General features: G+C 38.5%; 1 protein-coding gene across 3 annotated transcripts in view; it reads right to left on the bottom strand.

Moving 5' to 3' along the window:
• The window catches only part of BRD7 (bromodomain containing 7), a 38598-nt gene that overhangs the window by 2420 nt on the left and 14844 nt on the right, over positions 1-21334 (bottom strand). For 2 of the 3 annotated variants that reach the window (XM_081217125.1, XM_081217126.1), the window contains exons 5-13: positions 19004-19148; positions 15083-15193; positions 10456-10640; positions 9330-9453; positions 8593-8668; positions 5995-6102; positions 5115-5250; positions 2872-2983; positions 1237-1293 (exon numbers count right to left, since the gene is read on the bottom strand). In XM_081217125.1, the coding sequence (XP_081073251.1) occupies positions 1237-1293; positions 2872-2983; positions 5115-5250; positions 5995-6102; positions 8593-8668; positions 9330-9453; positions 10456-10640; positions 15083-15193; positions 19004-19148 (1054 nt within the window). The remainder of the gene's footprint in view (positions 1-1236; positions 1294-2871; positions 2984-5114; positions 5251-5994; positions 6103-8592; positions 8669-9329; positions 9454-10455; positions 10641-15082; positions 15194-19003; positions 19149-21334) is intronic. The other variant, XM_081217127.1, reaches the window with a different exon arrangement.

Raw genomic sequence — 21334 nt, 5'->3', positions numbered from 1 at the left:
TACCATCTACACTACCATCTACATTTGCATCTGTCTTTACTTGATCTCACATCATCAAATTTTCTTTCCCTTCAAAGAGCTTACGTCTCTCTGATCTTCAATTTTTCAATTCTTCAATTTTTCTTCAGTTTTCCTCCAGTCATTTAACTCACGGTACCTTTATCTTGTCCCCACCATTTTACTGAAATTACTCTGATTAAGGTTACAAATGACACCTGCTGGTCTCCTCTTACTGGGCTTCTGTGCAGCAACTGACATTGCTGGACTCTTTCCTGCATCAGTCTTCCATGGTTTTCCAACCTTAACTACTGGTCTCTCCAAGGTTCTGTTCTTTGGCCTTTTCCCAGCCTATGTGTTCTGCCTGGACAATCTCAGTCACCTAATACCTACAATAATTCTACCTTGACACCAATGACTTCCAGATCCACACCTCCACTGATGTCTCAAATCACACTCACCAGCCCTGAAACCAAGTGAAATTTCTTTCCCTGCCAAAGGTGTGCTCCTTTTCCTGTATGTCCAATATGAGCTAACAATACTGATATCTACCTCGTGCAGGTCCTGTCAATTTTAGTTCTACTGTATTTCTCTTTATTGTACATCTTCATTCTCTTCCATTGTATTGTTATCTTAAGTCCTATAGGTTTACACTGGTCCCCTCCCTCCAGCCCCTTTTGCCTCCACATTTGATCACAGCAGGCTGACTTCTAAAGTAAACTCTCCACTTCTTAAGCACTGCGTATACGACCCGTCCTCACTTGGTCCTCAGCACCCGTCCTCCTCTCTCCAGGTGCCCTGAGGTCACTCACCTGCCGGGTGCTCTGCACACGTGCCTTGCCTGCTCGGATCTATTCAGGTCATTACACGTGAAGTTCTACCCACATCACACACCTGGCTCTGTGCTGCGGGAACCCTGTTCATCCCTCTAGACCCAGTTCATCCGGAAGTCCCTCTGCGAGGATCTCCTCAGCTGTCCAAAGCAGCTGGTTTCCCCAACCTGCGTTCCCACAACATGTACATTTACTCTGTATGGTGACTGGCTTTGGCTCCCTTGTTTACGTGCGTGCTTATCTACTGCACTCGCTGCTACTACATTCCCCACAGGCAAAAAAAGTTCTTTGATCTCAGGAGACACTCAATAAATATTTTTCTTTTAAAATAAAAGCTTTATCATTTAGGCTTTTTAGCTTATTTGCCATTTAAATATTTCTTATAAAGAGTAAAACATATAATCACCTCCATTTCTTTTGCTGTGTCAAGTATCCTAGTTTGGCCTTCATCTTCAGGAGATGACTATAAGGATAAAGAAAAACACTTTATTAAAATATATATAAAAAGGCAAATATCAAGGAAAACAGAAAAACATCAAGAGTTTCACGGCAAGATAAAAGGAATAAGAATATGGATTATCAAAATATAATTTTTTAAACCAAAAATGAATTAGATATAATTACTAGCATTTTGAGAGTATTTTGTGAGTCCAGAGTACATATTACCGGTGACTTTAAGACTGATAGTTCTATGACCAATCAAGAAGCAACATACATGTTTAAGAGGATACTTGGTAAATAGCATACAAGGACCTAAATAAATGGAGTCTTATTTTCAGCAATAGGTGGTTGAAATCTCTGACAAAGAGAAGACAGGAGTACTCCAGGGTGTATTCTGCATGAAAAGAGGCAATACTTGCAGACAGCAGAGAATGTAAAATATTCAAATGCTACAGAGAACGTGAAAACTTCCCATAATCCTAGTCTTCAGAGATACTGCGTATATAAATAATACATGTATCACGCACAAAAATCAATCATGATCTGTTATCTTTTCTTGAAAGGTTATACTGTGATTTATTTAACTGATTCCCAATTTTAAAAAATTATTAACACTGTATCGCTTATATGTAACTTCTATCTTAATTTGCTAGTATAAATTCTAAGAGGAACTGCTGGATCAAAGGGCAGAGGAACTTTATATTTGAAATATGTTGCCGTATCAACAAAATGAAAGACATGCAATTGTAGTTCAAGACTTCTAGTTAATTCAGGTTAACTGCTGGGAAGGGTATAGTAAAAATATTTTTGAATTGATGTACAGCTGAATATTTTTTAGGTCATGTGAAGAAAGCACTTTATGTGCTAAGATACGACTGTACAGCGGTTCTCACTGAACTTCAGGTGCTGACTCAGCTTTGCTGACAGGTCACCCAAGGACCAGCAGCCACAGGTACAGCGAGGGCAGAGGACGAGGCAACTACAGTCACAGCCACCAGGAAGAGTTAGGACCCCCAGGAGATACAGGGTTCCTCTAACTACGGTGACAAGGACATGCAGGAGACCAACTCTCCTCAACACTGACTTTCTGGTTTTAATCTTTGAGCCAAGTCTCTGAATTATCCCAGATTATGAACTATGTCCAACTGAACTGGAGCTAGTTTACAAGTGTTAATAAAATACAGCAATGAGGAAGCTTTTTACTTTTTTACTTGAGGCCCCACCACTGTATTACTATATAATAAGGAAAAGGACATTCCCTATCATCTTAGTCAACTTAATGTCAAACCAGTGAGCAAGACTTCCTTTTTTTGTTAGGGTACATAACACGAGCTGACTTCTGAGTTATAACCCCCACTTTTGATTCCTACATTTCCAAGATGAGGAGATAATGACAATCATCTGGCCCTCACAGATCCTGGTAGCCGAGTTACTTGTTTCCGTTCATTGTCCTCCACCCATGATCTCCACCCGGGCTGGGCTGTCTTTTCAGCGGAATGGAGTTCAGCTGTCACACTGGCTAATCCCATGGTTTCATAACACTGATGACTAACACCTGAGGGCCAATGATAACTCACTGTTTCTTTAGCAGCATTCTTACCATCTCCAACTCCTGCAGGGTTCTAGAATGTCCTCCTTTTGTTAAAACATCCAGTAAACTATCTGCCATAACATATGGATAATCTTGGCATGTGGCCAAAAACTCATGGATGCTGAAAGAGAGTGTATTGGGAAAGTCACTTGCATACAATTCATCTCCACTGGCGTAATCTTCCTATCATAGCCAACTGTTTCATTAGACGCCCTTAATTTATACCCCATGATGTGAAACTTTCCATCTAGACACAACACTGTATTTACATATTTACCAGTGATCAAGTTATCATCATGAAAGAATTAAACAATACCAAGAACACCATGAAAAGGAAATGCTCCTGGGGAAAACTTCAAAGAAAAACAAGACCTCAGTGATGGAGGGGATCAGGGCTCAGTCTGTGGAATTCTTTGCTTCTCCTCTTCACTTCTTCCCTAAGGTGATCGTATTCACCTCGGGACTCTCACATATACTAAAAGACTCTAACAGTCACACTTCCAGTTTGGACCACACTCTTTGGACAGCTCCATTTGGAGGTCTAATAAGCTCAAAATGTCCAAAATTGAGTTGCTGGATCTTCCTCCCGAAGTAGTCCTTTTAAAATCTTCCCCTTCTCAGTAAACAGCAATGTCATCCTTTTAGGCTTGGTCTAAAGCCCTGGAGTCCTCCTTGACTTTGCTCTCTCACACCCCACTTCAGTGAGTCAAGAAATCCTACTGGCTGACTACTGATCCCTTCTCAGCACCTCAGCCACCACTCCTGCGGTCCGGTTCTCATCTGGATTATGACAGCAGGTCCTCTGTTTCTTCCCTTGCCCCCCTGCAATCTGTTTTCCACACAGCAGCCATAGTGATCCTTTTAAAATTATAAGCCAGCCTTGGTCACTACTCTGCTCAAAAGCCACCAATAGTTTCCCATTTCACTTAGAATAAAACGCCAAGTCCTTACAAAGATCTACTCCCACCAGTTATTTCCCCTACTCTCCTGTCCCTTACTGCTCTTATTGGTCTCTAAATGTGTCAGGCAGGTTCCCACCTCAGGGCTTTCGCACAGCTATTCCACTGGCTGGAACGTTCTTCTTTCAGATGGCAGCAACGTTTGCTTCTTTACTGCCTTCAGTTTTGCTCAATGTTCACTTAGCAAAGCCTTCCTTGACTACCCTATTTAAAACAGCGCCCCTCTCCCAATCCTAGCACTCTCTATCTTCCTTTACTTCTTTACTTTTCTTCAAAACACCTGTTACCACCTGACAGGAGGGCATGGGTCTTTGTCAGCATTGTTTCCCAGGGGAATCCCCAGTATCTAGACGAATGCCTGGAAAATAAGGCACCTGCAATGCCTGTATGTGGAATGCATGGATGAATAATCCAGAAAGAATTTATTCAAGCTGGTGAGAAGAGGTCTAAAGGATATACAAATGGCTTGATCTTAAACCACAGTCACTGACTAAGGACCCCTGCCTTATAAAAACACTGCCACCACTACCACCATACATATATAAAAGTGAACAATCCCCCGTTTGTCAGAACACCAGGAGACTGGTTAATCTATTGGGTTAAATTCTTACATATAACGAAAGTTAACAAAGTGCCAGGGCCATGGAGGAATAACCCAAGCTCAGTGTCCCACCCCAAGTCAGAATCCCAGTAAATCAGGACATTTCATTATGTTGATGGGATGCAAAGTACCCAACATCCTAAATAAGAACACAAAATCATCTTCCCACAGAAACAATTAATAAGGGATAGTTGAGTGTATCTGCAATGGTCTACCGGTATGTGATGGGTCAAACAGGCTTGGATGTGGGTTGCCTTAGGAATCGAATCATGTCCTACCTCTTATCTTGGGGAAAATGGGTTGTGGCTTCCCAAACTGATCAAATTTGGAACTCACTGACACACAAAACTGTTACAGTAAAGCAGGTGGCATGTCAACATTTTGAAGCAACAAGCTCCTGAATTTTAGTAAGTGGAGGTACACAGCATTTTAAAAAAGATTTTGGTAAGAATTAAAATACTAAAGATGCCAACATCAGAAAATATTAGGGAGATACATTCTTTCTTTAAAATATATAGTCTCTATTAAAGAACGATGATAACTAAGGGTCTATTTAATTACTGTCAATTAAAAAAATTACTGAACACATTTTCTACCATTTGAATAACTCTAAGTCTATCAGTAGATCACTTATGTATATCAGTATTTTAGGACAATGTAGCACTCAGAATACTGATGAACTGGTGACTCACCTGAAATCACTCGGGAGGTCAGAGTCTTCCCCATAGGTTGAATAGATTAAATCAGAATCGTCCTTGCTGATATTTGCAAATGTGGAGTCATAATGTGGTGCATAAGAACTGTAGGGTCCATAATTCAAGTATAACACTGTTGATAAACACACACACACACACACACACAAAACCACAATACCATTCTTTAACTTGTATGTCAATCTATTTTTTTGTTTATTAAAGATTATTCCCTTCTAACTTTGCTACTTCATTGACTGGCATACAAATCTAGGGTAAACATTTTCTCCAAAACATGTATTTGTGAAGTCACACCTCAGGTGAATCTTTGCTCACAAAGGGGAGAGGAAAAAAAAGAAATAACAAAACTCATTTTGAATACTAATACTGATTTTTCAGGGGCTTCCCTGGTGGCACAGTGGTTAAGAATCCACCTGCCAATGCAGGGGACATGGGTTTGAGCCCTGGTCCGGGAAGATCTCACATGCTGCGGAGCAACTAAGCCCGTGTGCCAGAACTACTGAGCCTGTGCTCTAGAGTCCGCAAGCCACAACTACTGAGCCCACATGCCACAACTACTGAAGCCCGCGCGCCTAGAGCCCGTGCTCCGCAACAAGAGAAGCCACCGCAATGAGAAGCCCACGCACCACAACGAAGAGTAGCCCCCGCTCGCTACAACTAGAGAAAGCCCACGCACAGCAACAAAGACCCAACGCAGCCAAAAATAAATAAATATAGAAAAAAATACTGATTTTTCAGTTTCTTCTTAATAAAATAGCTAATTAATGTTGCAAAAATATCATAAAGAGAGTGCTTCTTTTCCTCAGCTCCTTGAGAAAGAGAGAAGAGAAAAAACTTGATTACCACGTGGGAGCCTTACCTGGAGTTACCTTGTTCCTTTTATCTTCTTTGAACCCCTGCAAAGTATTCACTCCAGACTGAAGTCTTCCAGTTGTCATTCCCAGTCTCACAGGGCAGTAGCCTGGTTCTAAAACATAAGAGTGAGCACGGTGGAGGCAGCTCATGTGGCAGTGATCCAGATGGTGCTCTCACTCAGCGTCTGTGCGCACACTACTTCATGCCATCCACGTGACTCTGAGCAGCCCTTGCTCTACCCATTTTTAACATAAGAAAATCTGAGCTTAGAAAGGCAGGAATGTATGCGGGACCAAAATCTGGTCCTTTTCATTATACTCTACTGCATCCTGGAATTCTTTATAATCATGTTGCACTTCACTTTAAAAAACATGTTTAAAGTTTTTTAAACATGAACTTAAAAAAAATTTTTCTTTCGGCCGCACCCCGCAGCATGTGGGATCTTAGTTCCCCCACCAGGGATCAAACCTGCGCCCCCTACATTGGGAGCGTGTAGCCTTAACCACTGGACAGCCAGGGAAGTCCTGAAGGTCAGATCTTTTAATGTTAAGATGATGGAAGTAAACCAGTAGAAAAGGTCAAGTAAAAGACTAAGGGAAAATACATGATTAAAGACAAGAACTCATAATATATTCAGGATAAGTTAATCTGAATTAATCTGAGGCAGATTTGCACTGCAGGGAAGAATAGCCTTTAAAGATGTGATGTCTGTAAACCAGGAACGAACCCCTGTAATGATGCTAGAAATCTGTGATACAAGCATAAGAACTGAGAAGGATGGTATCAGGAGAAAACGCGGTCTCTAACGAAATCCAACAGAAAGGACATCTTCTCTTGAAGAAGAGGTAAGATGATTTTTGTAGCATGACCACCCTGGAATAGAGTCTACTGCCACGTGTGATCAGTGTGATAAAATAAAAGCACTTGCGAGAAACTTCAAACACCTGAATCAGATCTTCTGGAATTTGGTGTCCCAACTGGTACTAGTGCCTCCAACCAGGAGGATGGAGCTGAGACAGGGGCATCTTCTGCCTTAAACCAGTAAACTGGCCTCCTGGGGGAGCTGCTGTGTGAGGAGTCAGGTCAGCGTTGGCCACATTTGATAATGCCTACAGAAGTAGGAAATCCAGAAAACCAGACCAAGAGCAGAGACCAGACCCCAGGTACAAAGAAAGGGGCAGATCTTAAGGTGTGACCTAAATCAACTTAGTTGCATCAACAAATTTTCATCACGGCTATACTAGAGAGAGCAATGCCCTCAATCCTGTGGCATTTTCTTTTTTATTTTTCTCCCCTGTGGCATTTTCTTTGACCCAAGACCCTAAAAAATTCTTATGAAAAGTTCATGTAAAAGTAAAAAATGAGTTTTGTTTTGAAAACATAGCACCAGTTCCCTTTCTTCTAAGTAAAGGAGGCTATTAATGTTCTCCTTCAGCGTTTCAAGAGTGGAATGCAATGCTCAAAGAGAACATTGACAGGCTTGCATCAAATGCATCAAGCTCTTCTCTGCTTCAAGGTGTTTTTTTTTTCACCTGTTATTCCCCAATCCCTTCCTCACCATTTCGGGATCAACCTGAACATCTCTGAAGGAAGCCCTCTCTGACCCCCAGACACTAGGTAGATATATCCTGTTACTACGCTGCTGCTCTGTTCTCTGATGTACTGATTCGTGGTGGACAAGTTGCCATCTCTCTCTACATGATTCTTTTTGTTTGTGTCCTCCTTTCCCCACTCCACAGAACGTAAGAGGGACTTACTTGTCTCTTCCTGTTTTGCTCCCTTTTTACACCTAGCTCCACCTCAAGCTCCTAAGACAGTGTCTTGCTCATGGCAAACAATACATGATGGAGACTATTTCCTGAAGTGCAGGAATTTTGTCATTATTCATTTTTGTATCTCCAATTAACTCTCTCCTAATGGTAGTATGAAAACAGATATTTATAAAATATTCTCATGCTTATCACATGATTTCCCCCCCTCAGATGAACGACATAAATTTCCCATTCTTACATCAAGGTTTAAAATATTCCCTATACTATTTCCATTAAAATATCATTTGAGAAAATATAAGTATGACTTGAGTTTCTAAAACAGTGATTCCCAACCTTTATAAACTTTCTATCAACCACAGTGAAAGGTATGTCATTAACTATATATTATTCCATTCCCATTAAGGTATTACATGGCATATATATTCATTTTATTCCCTGAAATTAAAAAGTCAAGTTAAATTTATTATGCCATAGTCTGAGGGTTTTGAGATACTTCAAGAAATAACTGAGCCTTTATACGGGAGTCTCTTAAAACCAGGGCTAGAAATGACTGCCTAATATTTTGGCTTTGTTAATGGTGGGTATGATATTCCAGGCACTTTATATTTTAAAGAAAACTTGATCTGTAGCACTTATTTGGGATGAAATAAAGTTAGGCTAGCTGTTAGCATGAAGTACACGATGCCTAGCCAAGTTCTTTATGGATGATGATACAGTTAAGTTTATCAATATGCAGACTTGTTGCTTTAAAATGTTAACCCAGGTTACCGCTCTTTGCCAAATTAGCATCAAGTTCAAAGTTCATGCACAGTCTAATTCTGTGAACTTACCTCCTACAACAGGATCCACAGGATGGAGAAGTCCCAATGTTGTTGTTCCATCTGGTTTTCTCCTTTCAAATTCACACTGCAACGACCCAAAGTATTCAAATGGCATGAACAGTTTTATATACCATATGTACATATGCTGCTCATCAGAAAACCTTACCTTAGTTTAGTCAAACTAATATTACAGGTAGCGATCATCATTATACTCAGATATCAACTTTCACACCTGTCTCCATGCACACAGGTGTTGATGGGTTAAAGAAATGAAGGTTAGAGAAATCTCAGAATTTTGAAGAGCTGTGTGGGTCCTTAAGGTCACCGAGTTCTGTTCACTCTATTAAAAAAGGATACTGAAAGGCCAGGGAAGGGGAGTGACTTGCCCAAAGTCATGTATTAATTCATTTGGTTTTAGAACCAACGTGCTATACAATATGACTTGAGAAGACCAGTACATAAATGTTTTCTTTGTAAGCTCTAAGTCTGTGGTTCATTTTCCAACCTTAGAACACATTAACATCACTTAAAAAAAAAAAACAAACCCAAATCCCTTTATCCAGTAACAGAGGATAATACTATGTACTTTACAAACCCAAGTATATTATTACTTTTTCTTTTTGTGAGTGTTCTCCTTAAGAACTCTATGGCAGATATGGATTAGAAGTACACAAACAACTTAAAAACTGAAAGTTTCAGACAACCCGAATCAGTAGGTAAGGAAAAGAAAGGAAAAGCTTGGTCACCTGACTATTAACAAGCCGCCTGGTCAGCTTTCCTCCAGATTCCTTAACAATGCGGTCAATCTGCTCCTGCTCTCTTTCTACGTTATTGCTTTTAAATTTATCTTCAAGTACATCTTTGTCTTTCCTGAAAACACACATTAGTACTAAGTAAAAAAAAAAAAAAAGATAAGATGAAAACATTAAAATGTAATTCCAAATATGAATACAACTAAAGCGGAGAAATTTGCGCTACTGACACCAATGAAAACTTTGTTCCTTAATGACCTGGTAAGGGGCCCTAATAACACACCAACGGTAAGGCAAACCAAGTAGTTGGTTAGTTCCCTCCCTTTTTGTGTCCAGTGTTACTTGCTTTAAACTTTTTTCGTAGAAGATTCACAAGAATGAAAGTCCACCTCAAATATGTTTTAAAAGGGGAGGGGCACACAATTTGTTTTAAGTCCAAATTTTTAAAATTAAAGTAAATGTACATTTAAAATGTATAAATCTTAGAAATATAACAAAAACTTGTCACAAGTTTACTTTCTTTGCATTATGACAGCAGAAATCGCACACTGCTAACTAAACCCTTCTCCCAGAGTTGACAGCGAGGTGCTGGGCATCAGAGTAGGCAGTGGTGTGAGCGGGACATACATGACTGCATCCGGCCATGCCAGCTGCTGCCCGGTAGGACCAGTGGCTCATTACTGCTCCTACCAGCTGACACCGAGTGGAAAACATGCACACATCTCAGTGACAGCCCATCTGTTTAGAAGGTAGCTTTAACTGTGCTTAGGCTTAAGTACGGTCTCAACTCCTTTGTGGAATGAAATAATGAATACACACTTTTTTCTTGAACAAATAGTTCTATTAAAATAAACTCACAGACAATATGAGTCTCTAAAGGTAATTTACTGGTTTTCAAACTACTTTCATACAGAATAGACATTCAGAACTATTTTCTGAACTGTGTTTGGACAATTCCATATCATGCTTTGCATGAGAAGAGGGGTATCAAATCATCAAAATGGACTTTCAGGACGAAACCCAACCAACCATGGACCCAAGGCAGGGCCCCAATCAGTATTTTCTCCCAATACTGGTGTGAAAAAGACAGCTTAACCTTAATATTCCAAAGATTCTTTACTTTTTATTTTCCTTATTGGGACTCTTGAAGCCTTGTGCCTCAGTGTCTCCAGAGTCTTCCCTCTCTCTTGGCCAGCAGCCGCTGTCCTCCCCACTCTGCGAGGTGTCTGTTCCATCTTTCTGCTTTCGACTTTTTTGCAAGTCTGCCATGAAGTCTATGCTCTGCTTCAGGCTCTGAATTCTCTCCTAAAAATATTCAAGAATATTCTTATTGAACGTTTGTCATTCATTTTGAAAGTCATGCATTTTTCCCCCACAAGAGTTTGCACTTATCCTGTTATTAACTAGGGAAGAAAAACAATTAAATGTAATCATACCAACAGAGTAGAATATTTAGGAACCAGGACAATAACGTCTATTCCTTCAATGCAGATAATTTCCAACGTAAGAGAATGCTTTATAACTTTGCTGCATCATCAGAAAGTTCACAGAAGAGAAAGTGTGAATAAATACTGAGTATTCTTTGCAGTACTAAATTTAAAAAGTAAAATTTAGTTTAATAGGATGTTAAAGTTTTATATTTAACAGAATGGTTTTATCTCCTGAAATTTAAGAATTATCAGGTATTTAAAACCTAGAGCATGTGAACATGTGAAGATCCCTTACATTCTGGTATCCTGGGATGACCAATGATGATTCTGGCATTTTTCTCTGGGTGAAAACATGCCTGAAGGAGAATACAAAGGCTGCTAGCGCAGTCTCTTTTTCAGAGTGCATAATGTTCTAACCAAAGAAGTATTGTTTCTGTTTTGTGAAACGTGCTGAATTTTCCACTGCATTGATATGCTGTGAAAGTTTCATGGTGGTTAAGGACTCGAGGTTTCTGGACAAATGTTAAAGAGGAAGATTTGTTCCCAGTGACTATTCTGCCTTTTGTTTCTGAGTGTTGTCACTGGATAAAATATGGACTGCAGTCTCCTCAAGCTGCACAGCAACAGCAGGGAAGACTTCTGTGGAATAATAGAAACTAGAACTGGAAAGGACCAGAGGTCATTCAAATAAGAACGGTGTAGCCCAGAAATGCTAAATGACTCACCTAAAGTCACAGAACCAGTGACGAAGACCAGGCCTCTTGTCTCTCACGATGGGGACTTTCCTCATCGTACTCTGCTGTATTAGCAGTACAGACTGAGAGCCTCAAGAAATGAACCCTGCTGTTTTTACTGGACTATAATTTTAAAATAATCTTAAAACTATTTAAGCAATATATTTTATGGTAGACAAAGATACAAGTAGAGGAGAAAATAAATACCTTGTTAATTTATTATCCAGAGAGGAAAAGTGTTAACAGGGTTAACATTCTAGTATTTTCCTAAGCATTACACATATTAGCATATTGGAATTTTGATGAACATTTTGTAACAAGTAAAGTTTTTTCAGTTAATAAATTGCAAGTATCTCCCTTCTGTATCATAAAATATTCTTAACAACTATATAGTATTTCATCCCATGTGCATCTCATGGTTTAATTAATGACCCTTACTGGACATTTAGCTTATTTCCAAGTTTCTCCTATTATAAATAAAAGTCTCCAGGAATCTCTATCTCTTTAGAATGAATCCTAGGAGTAAAAATACTAGGAAAGGGAATGAGTATTTTTAAGGCTTCTGATGTCTACTACCAAACTGCTTTCTAGAAAAACTGTAACAATTAATAGTATTTGAAAGTTTCACCAGTGTTTGAAATTTTCTGAATCCCTGGCAAACTGGTTAGAAGCATTAAAAAAAATTACTAATTTGATTTTTAAAAACAGGTTTTATTTTAATACACACTTAAAAAATATTAGTGTGTGATTCTGTGTGCATTTACTGGCCATTTGTGTTTCCCCTTGTGCATGTCACTTAAGCCATTTCTTACTCATCTATTTCTAGCACCTGAAATGGAGGTTGGCACATAGTAGGCACTCAATAAATGCTGGTTAAATGAATGGGCTTAGATCACAAAGTTCTCAGTAACCTTTTAATTTCCATTCTAGAATTTTATAAAATAGAACCTACATTTAAGAACATTTTCAGATTTTTAGAAAAACATAATATGCATAATTAAAATAATTCAATTAGAGAAATTTTCTAAATTTCAACACAAGTCATGGAAAATATTGAGTTTAATTAATTTTAATTTGAAAGCAATGTCTTTTTTGGTAACTAAAATGTCTCCAAATCAGCATACTGTTTATTAATTCTCAATTTTACAAATGTCTAAAGGGTTTGATTCTTTGCCATTAATAACAGCTAACACCTACTGAATGCTCACTCACACAGCAGGTATAATTTTATCAGGTAAGTACTACTGTTATGCCATTTTACATGATGGGAAAAAGGCTGAGAAAGGTTACATGGCCTGCCTAAGATCACACAGAGTCTCAATAACACAGCCAGGACCTGAATCTTGGTTAGTCTGATTCAAAGCCACTATGCTATGAATAGTACTGTTTATACTATAATGCAGCATTTAGTATTTATTTGGGAGATCAAAAGAATTATTCTGCATATGTCCACTTTTTATAAAAATAACACATCTACTAATAGTCACCTAATAGTCACTACTGGTGTGTAACTGAAAAAATAATGAATGACTGCTCTACAATCTTTACACTGAATTCAAAAACAGTTATCTTTGAAAAGACACCATTCACAGAAGGGTGTACTGGGCTCTCTTGGGAGATGTGCTATTAAAAGAGTAATTCAGAAGGTCTAAATTTAAACATTTAAAAATCACTACTGTAAGGGTCTCTCCCATCTAGGGTGGAGAGAACAGTCAACAGGAAGCTACAACACAGGATGCATAGGGCTCCTCAACAGGAAGAGATCTGAAAAAAGGGAAGACAACAGAGAGAGAAAAGGGAAAGTGGAAAAGAAAGGTTTTTTTTTTTGTGCTTCCAGCCATCCCATCCCCAATAAAATACAAGAGACACTGGAGTTGTTTACATGTTATATTAACTACATTATTTAAAGATGAGAAAACAGTGGTAGATCAAAGTTGAAAATTTTACTTGGATATGTTATGTTTGTGAATTAAACTTTATTCTAAAAATTCAATGTACATATTTTGGAGTGACTAAACATTGCATTTGTTGGGTGCACTTTTACTTCAAATACAAAAATAGCAAGTATTTGCAGGTTTTTAAAACTGGAATATGGCGTGGTTCTGGATTCTGAGTTTTTCTGCAAAGAATGGGATAAACATTTTATATTCCCCTTTCCTCTGCATATTTTGCCAAAGATGGGTAACTGGCTTACATTACAGTTTCCCAAGTCTCTAGGAAAGGGTGGGAATTGATGTTCTCTAAACATTAGGAGTGCAAGAATGAACATCAATCCAAATGTTTTTCTTTCCTCAGTTAAGTGGATACAAGAATCTTTCAGAGCCAAGCACACAGACACTAAGACATCTGCGCATCAAGGCAATTCTTTAAATGTAAAACTGTGATACAAATGATCACCATAAAAATTGGAAAACCATGTGCATCTACACGACTCATTTCTACTATCCTCTAACTCCCTTGAATTTGAACCTGAGCCCTTGATTCTAATTTCTTTCTCCTCATACCCACTCATTTCTTCTTCGCAAAATCCCTCTCACATCTTGTTCTTCTTGATCTCCTCCTTATTCTAGCTCTTTCTAAAATGAGCACGTTAACGCTAGCAATTATCTTTGAGATCTCAGGTTAAACCTTCTTCTCTACAGATGAGAACACTGAGGCCCAGGGTGGTTAATGGGCCCAGGGTGGGCCAAGGTCCACAAGTTAGTGGAAAAGAGCTAAAACTAGAACTCAGTCTTCTGACTTCCCGCTGTGATAAGGTGCCAGGTTTGTCTCAGTTAATTTTCCGTCCTATGCAGAGTTGTGAGTAAAACCTCAAAAGACATGATTTATCTTGTGAGCTCTCCTCTTCTCCCAGCAGATGCACATGATCACCTCAATTTGCCCTTCAAGGTCATTCATCAGCCATCGCTCTGAGACGAGACTCCTGTCACTTTCTGCCACTATCTACAGTATCTCTGTTTTGAATAAGTTATCAGTTTAAGCTCCCTCATGAAGCCTGATGATGATGATGATGTGTCTGTGCCTCTGCACACGTTTCTCCCATGTCAAATGCCTTACTATGTGCACCAGTTCTTATCTTTCAAAGGAAAGGCTGCTCCTGCGGGGAGGTGGCTTTGAGACAATTCCAAATTATTGTTCATTTGTGTATTTTGTTTCTTTCTACTCGAAGGAGTTCCTGTGCTTCACCAGAACATTAGATTCCATCCCTACAAAGGGAAATAGAGAGCTTTCCTTCTAAAAGGTCTCATAATGCATGTAATCTATCCTGTCCTGGAATTCATGTTGATGTTTGTTTCACAGCCAATATAAGTCTATCTGGTGGATAGCAACTCAACAGCCTCTTAAGTAAATAATTACAAATGACTGCCAATATTTATTTGTGTCAAATCCAAATGAGAATCTTCCTGCTTTAATTTTCTTTTCTATGTTAAAATTTTTTTTTCATTTAATATTTCCCACTTTTAATATCATTTGCCTATAAAATAAAACCAGTACTGTACTGGATCTGTATCACTATAACCAAAAAACAAAGGGATATAGATTTTTGTAATAATTATTATTTATGACAAAGAATTTCCTTTACCTGGCTCAGAATTTTCATCCCTGAGTGCAGCAGCTTCTTTGCAGCTTTATAATAAATGGTCTCTGGTTTGTTGTAAATCATAGCATTAGTACACATTAGTTTGAAGTTATCCTGCAGAGAAAATATTAGGGAGAAATACATTAAAATGAAACAAAGTACCCTCCTGTCCTGTTTGAAATCATGCAGGTCTTCAAGAAATTAAAAAGCAACCACCACCACCAAAAAAACCCACAAAAAGCAAAAACAAACCAACAAAATGCACTCCCATCCTTTTACTGTTTACTAAGCAATATTAATAGCAATTTATTAAGTTTTAAAATTCGCTAACAGGGCTTCCCTGGTGGCGCAGTGGTTAAGAATCCACCTGCTAATGCAGGGGACACGGGTTCAAGCCCTGGTACGGGAAGATCCCACATGCCGCGGAGCAACTAAGCCTGTGCGCCACAACTACTGAGCCTGCGCTCTAGAGCCTGTGAGCCACAACTACTGAAGGCCACACACCTAGAGCCCGTGCTGCTCAACAAGAGAAGCCACCACAATGAGAAGCCCGCACACGGCAATGAAGAGTAGCCCTTGCTCACCGCAACTAGAGAAAGCCCGCGTGCAACGAAGACCCAATGCAGTCAAAAAAAAAAAAAAAAAAAAAAGAAACAATAAAAACTTAAACTTAAAAAAAAATTAAAAAAATAAAATGCACTAACAAAACGAATACTGCTAAATTAATTTAAATATCCTACTACATTCCCTTCCAAATTCTTGAACATTCTATAGTAACTATATAAATTTTAGGTCCTGAGATAAAATTTTAAAATGGGTTTCTCCAGTACAATCTTATTGCACAAAAAAAGAATTAGAAGAAAATACTTCTATCTTATATTTAATAATTTTAACTGTGTACTTCATTTAATTAAAAAATATTCTTAGTTTTAAAACAAACATCTTAATTCTCCAGTTACGAGTTAAATATTTTACTTCAGATCTTGACTGAAAACTGGGACAATGTTAAATTATCACAATATTTCCTACCAGATTCAAATTAACTGAACAAAAATGGCAAAACATTTACACTAATTTTCTTTTAAGTGTTTGGATACTATTATAAGCTAAACATAATTTGCAGAATGTTGCAAAATCATGCCAACCTGAAATAAACCATACAACCTCAAAGAGTTACAACATGTAACTGCAGTAGGCAAATTATCAAATCTGTACTTCTGGTTTAAATTTCAAAGTATGCACATGTGCTGGGGAACTCAATCCCACTGCATATTTTCATGGTTAAGTAATTTTCACATTGTATAAATGTGAGAGTGATTATGCCAAGGTCTTACTAAGTTAAAACGATAAAAACCCAACAAAAAATTATCTGAGCCCCAAACTCCTCCTCCGAATTTAAAACAAAACATTCAAGCCCCATTATTTAATAATTAGTGATGACAGCTTAGAACACTTAATGTAATGAAGATAGGTAGACTGAATATTATTTAAAAGCATATGAGAAGACTGTTCAAGGGTCACAATAAATTTGATATTAAATTTAAAGGAGATGAAACGAAGTATATGTGGATCCTCAGTTCTTGGCCAAGTCTCTAATCAGTTAGGATTTTGCTGGGTCCTGGATCCCTAAGGATCTGAGGAAAGCTATGGATCCACTCTTCAAGCACACACATGTAATACAAAGGTGAACACAAAATTTTCATGTCATTTTATAAGGTTCCTGGTTCCCCTAAAGGCTCATCCATGGCTACCCAAAGGACCCCAGGTTAAGAACCCTTGTTACAGATATTCTGAAAAGCTTCCATTCCATTAAGAACTATTAAATATTTATTTGGGGGTAGGAGAAGCAAATGAGGGGAGACACTAGATGACTATTACACTAAATGACCATTGGTCTATAACTGGCAAGAGAGTACTGGACTATTCTGATTACAGGTCTGATCTGTTAAGGCAATTTGTAGATTCCATGAATCTTAACTGCCACGTGCTAGGCTTTAATGGACTTTTGTGTAATGGCACTTCATCATTCATAAAGCTGAATGACCTTTCTGCATACTTTTCATGTAATAATAAAAAAAAACCTTGAACAGCCTAATGAGCTGGATAAGCTAATAAATACTACATTGGGCTATTGAATTTTCCTGAGAAAAAAGTGTAGTAATGTAGGAAACTCCAAAAAGTTAAAAATACTTGTTCACTTCAATTATGATAAATCTTGACCATTTGCTCAAAAACACTTAGGGGGCATACTTCGACTCCCTCATGTCATCATAAGGGAAAGATCCAAGGAAAACTATTCACAAAAAGGAAAAAAAACTGTGAAAAATTTTCCATTAAGCAATATATAAGGTCCAAAATATGCTGAAATAAACACTTCTCACCTAATTTTCACCAGATGAAAAGTTGAGAAAAGTTTCCATTTCTTTGAATACAAGAGAATACAATTCAGGTTTTTCAGAGTGAAATATTATCTATACGTTCAAGTTGATAGTAAAGACAGGACTAAATGCTAGTGTTATAAATTTCAGCTGATCAATGTGGATGAAAAAAAAAGAGACCAAGTTTTTTCCTTCTGTAACTGATGAGGGTTTAGCCCTTAGGTCAGGTGAACACTACAATGTTCAACCAGAAAAAACAAAGATACAATAGATATTATCTAAACCAGTTAAGTTCGTAATGGTTTGGTACAGAGCAAATTAAAAAGGAAAACACATGGTTCCTTTTCTTCGGATGACTAAAATGTAAAGTGTAATTCTGAAACCAACATATATACCAAGGCTATTTAAAGATGGAAAAAACTTCAACTATAACATTAGGCATATGTATCATCTCGGTAGCCTGTAGGTTCTGGTAACTTGTAGGTTCTTTACTTGTAATTTATAAATTTCTTTCTTCTTAAAGTTGAAGAAAATATGCTAAACAAGTATAGCTGAAGTGAACGCAGGGAGCAACTGACTTGCATCAAACTAGAAAAATGTAATTAAACTTCTTCTTTATTTTTATTTTTGGCTGCGTTGGGTCTTCATTGCTGCACGTGGGCTCCCTCTAGTTGTGGCGAGCGGGGGCTACTCTTTGTTGCGGTGGCTTCTCTTGTTGTGGACCACAGGCTCTAGGCGTGTAGGTTTCAGTAGTTGTGGCACACGGGCTCAGTAGTCGTGGCTTGTGGGGTCTAGAGCACAGGCTCAGTAGTTGTGGCTCACAGGCTGAGCTGCTCTGCGGCACGTGGGATCTTCCCGGACCAGGGCTGGAACCCGTGTCTCCTGAACTGGCAGGCGGATTCTTAGCCACTGCGCCACCAGGGAAGCCCCAAGAAAATGTAATTAAACTTCTGTTTAGTATTTCTAGACAAGCCAATTTATTCTCTATTAGGAAGATGTCTAGAAATAGAAAAAGAAACTACTCTAAATCAACTTCCATTAAAATACTGACTATTCAATATCTTGTTAATAACCTATAATGGAAAATAATCTGAAAAAATATATAACTGAAGCACTTTGCTGTACACCTGAAACTAATACAATATTGTTAATCAACTATACTTCAATTAAAAAATATATCAATTTTACCTGCACTGATCTGAAATTAAAAATCAAATATCTTTTCATTTTAAAGGTTGAGAAAATATTTTATAGAACACATGAAATTCAAAATTTTACCAAAACCCACAAAATAATAAAAGACAGCAGATGGCTTATTTTGTCAGGTTTTTTATCACCAAGCTCAAAGATGTTTTCTAAGACAAAAAAATACAGATTTTAGGTATTAAAATAAACTTGAGAAAGATTCTGAATACCAGACATGCAGATTTCTGCCAGGATTTTGTACATACAGGATCCAAAAGTTTGACTCTCAATTGGATAGATATGTTACTTTGTAGCACAGCTCAGTCTATTTCTCCAACACGAGGTAAGTAACTAGAGTTACCTTTAGTTCTTCTATGGACTGGTAATCATTGTTCTTGATCTTTTCTTTCATGGTACTAAAATCCATTGGGTGTTTAATGATCATGGAGTAGCCGGGAGCAATAAAATCAGTCACAGGAAATGAAAAGAAAGCACTTGGGTCTTTCCTGTGAAGACAGGAAAAAGGCAATTTTATTTCTACCACAAACAAATCTACTGGTCAAGGAGCATGAGTAAGAGGAAACCCTTCAGATGTAGAATTTGTAGTAGGCTAATATGTTTTTCACTGAAAACTGAAGTAACGATTTGAAAGACTAATAACTATTTAACAAGGTTAAGATGCTTTACATACAAATTGTACCCTTAAGACAGAGAATCTTTTAAAATATGCAGCTTAATTAATTCATAGCATCTCCAACACAGGGAAAGATGAAACAAAATAAGAAATCTAGATTAACTAACCAATATCTTGTACTCTGGAAGATTAGTACTATGTTTTTTTTTTTTTTTTTTTTTTTTTGCGGTACGCAGGCCTCTCACTGTTGTGGTCTCTCCCGTTGCGGAGCACAGGCTCCGGATGTGCAGGCTCAGCGGCCGTGGCTCACGAGCCCAGCCGCTCCGCGGCACGTGGGATCTTCCCGGACCGGGGTACGAACCCGTGTCCCCTGCATCGGCAGGCGGACTCTCAACCACTGCGCCACCAGGGAAGCCCCAGTACTATGTATTTTTATCAATCATAGAGGAAAAAGCAGAAATAATAACAATGAATGCACACCTGCAATCTTCCATATTGGTTTCTCATTAGGCATGGACTCGTGGGCCACAGAGCTGTTGCTTCCTCGTGAGTACAGCTGGCCCTCTGTATCTGTGGGTTTCTCAATGTGCATATGGAGGGCTGACTGTATTCACTGGACTGCTGTCATTTTATATAAGGGACCTGAGCATCCTTGGATTCTGGTATCTACGGGGGCTCCTGGAATCAATCCCCTATGGATACCAAGGGATGACTATATATGTTTTCTTCATCAATGGATACAATTTCTATTGTGTGTGTGTGGGGGGGGTCCTCAAAAAACTGACATTAAAAAGGTCCTCATAATACCCACAAACTTGAGACCCAGTGCTTTCCATCATAGGTTCTTAACTCTGGCTGTGCATGAGAATCATTAGAGGAGCTTTAAAAAAATTCCATTGGGGTGGGAGGCTTACCCTAGACCCACTACATGAGAATCTCTTATAAGAGGGTGGTCCAGGCAATGGTTTTTCTAGGGTTGAATTTTGATATTTCCAGGATAGACAGGGCTGAGAACCACTGCTCTATAAGATTAGTTCATTAGACTGTTATTTTCCTCTGCAAATCTGGCATATCAAAGCTTTCTTACTCCAAATAATCACATCAATAAAAATGGTTATTTATTATTAAATAAATATATTTATTATTATTTAAAAATAAGAATAGCAGCAATTTAAAAAATGTATTTACCGGGCTTCCCTGGTGGCGCAGTGGTTGAGAATCCGCCTGCCGACTCAGGGGACACGGGTTCGTGCCCCAGCCCGGGAAGATCCCACGTGCCGCAGAGCGGCTGGGCCCGTGAGCCATGGCCGCTGAGCCTGCGTGTCCGGAGCCTGTGCTCCGCAACGGGAGAGGCCACAACAGTGAGAGGCCCGCATAACGCCAAAAAAAAAAAAAAAAAAAAAAAAAAAAAAAGTATTTACCACATGCCAGGGCCAGTGGTAGGGAATTGAGGTATTTTATATCTAATCCTCACAAAAGCCATCAAGGAGGTGGTATCCTCACTTAGAGATGAGAATACTGAGGCTCAGAGGTCAAATGATTTGTTCTAGGTCATAAATCTGATAAAATACAGAGATGGAATCTGAATTTAGGTGTGTGTGAATCTGCCTTTGTTCTTCCCAGCAGGACGCCTAAGCAGTGAGATTAAAAAGTACCGAGAATAAGCAAAAAAGTCCAGTCTGGAATTTATACATCCAAATGCATATTATCCATGAAAGCTACTGTGAATAACACCATGAAGCATCTCTGGAGGGCCTCTTCAGAGCAAATTATCTACACCTCCTAAAATCAGTCATTTTAATATAGAGTCCCACTTGGTTTGACCAAAAATGCTATTATTAAACTTGGTCAATTATATTCTTTACCAGCATTTGCGCTGAGCCTCAAGGATGAAGAATCATTAAGGCTATTCCAAAAAAATGTGGCCCTGGGTTCTAATTCCCAAAATGTTCTGAGCAATGTGAACATCCTTAGACTAAGAGAGACCCTGATAAGTAGATTTCTTTTAGGGAGACGTCGTTATCCTACATTCCAGTCTTACATTGTAAGAAACAAAAT

The sequence above is a fragment of the Mesoplodon bidens genome (assembly GCF_964165515.1).
Source record: "Mesoplodon bidens genome assembly, chromosome: 18".
Taxonomy (NCBI): Eukaryota; Metazoa; Chordata; class Mammalia; order Artiodactyla; family Ziphiidae; genus Mesoplodon; species Mesoplodon bidens.
The sequence above is the reverse complement of the archived record's forward strand: the minus strand, read 5'-3'. Positions and strand labels throughout refer to the sequence as shown.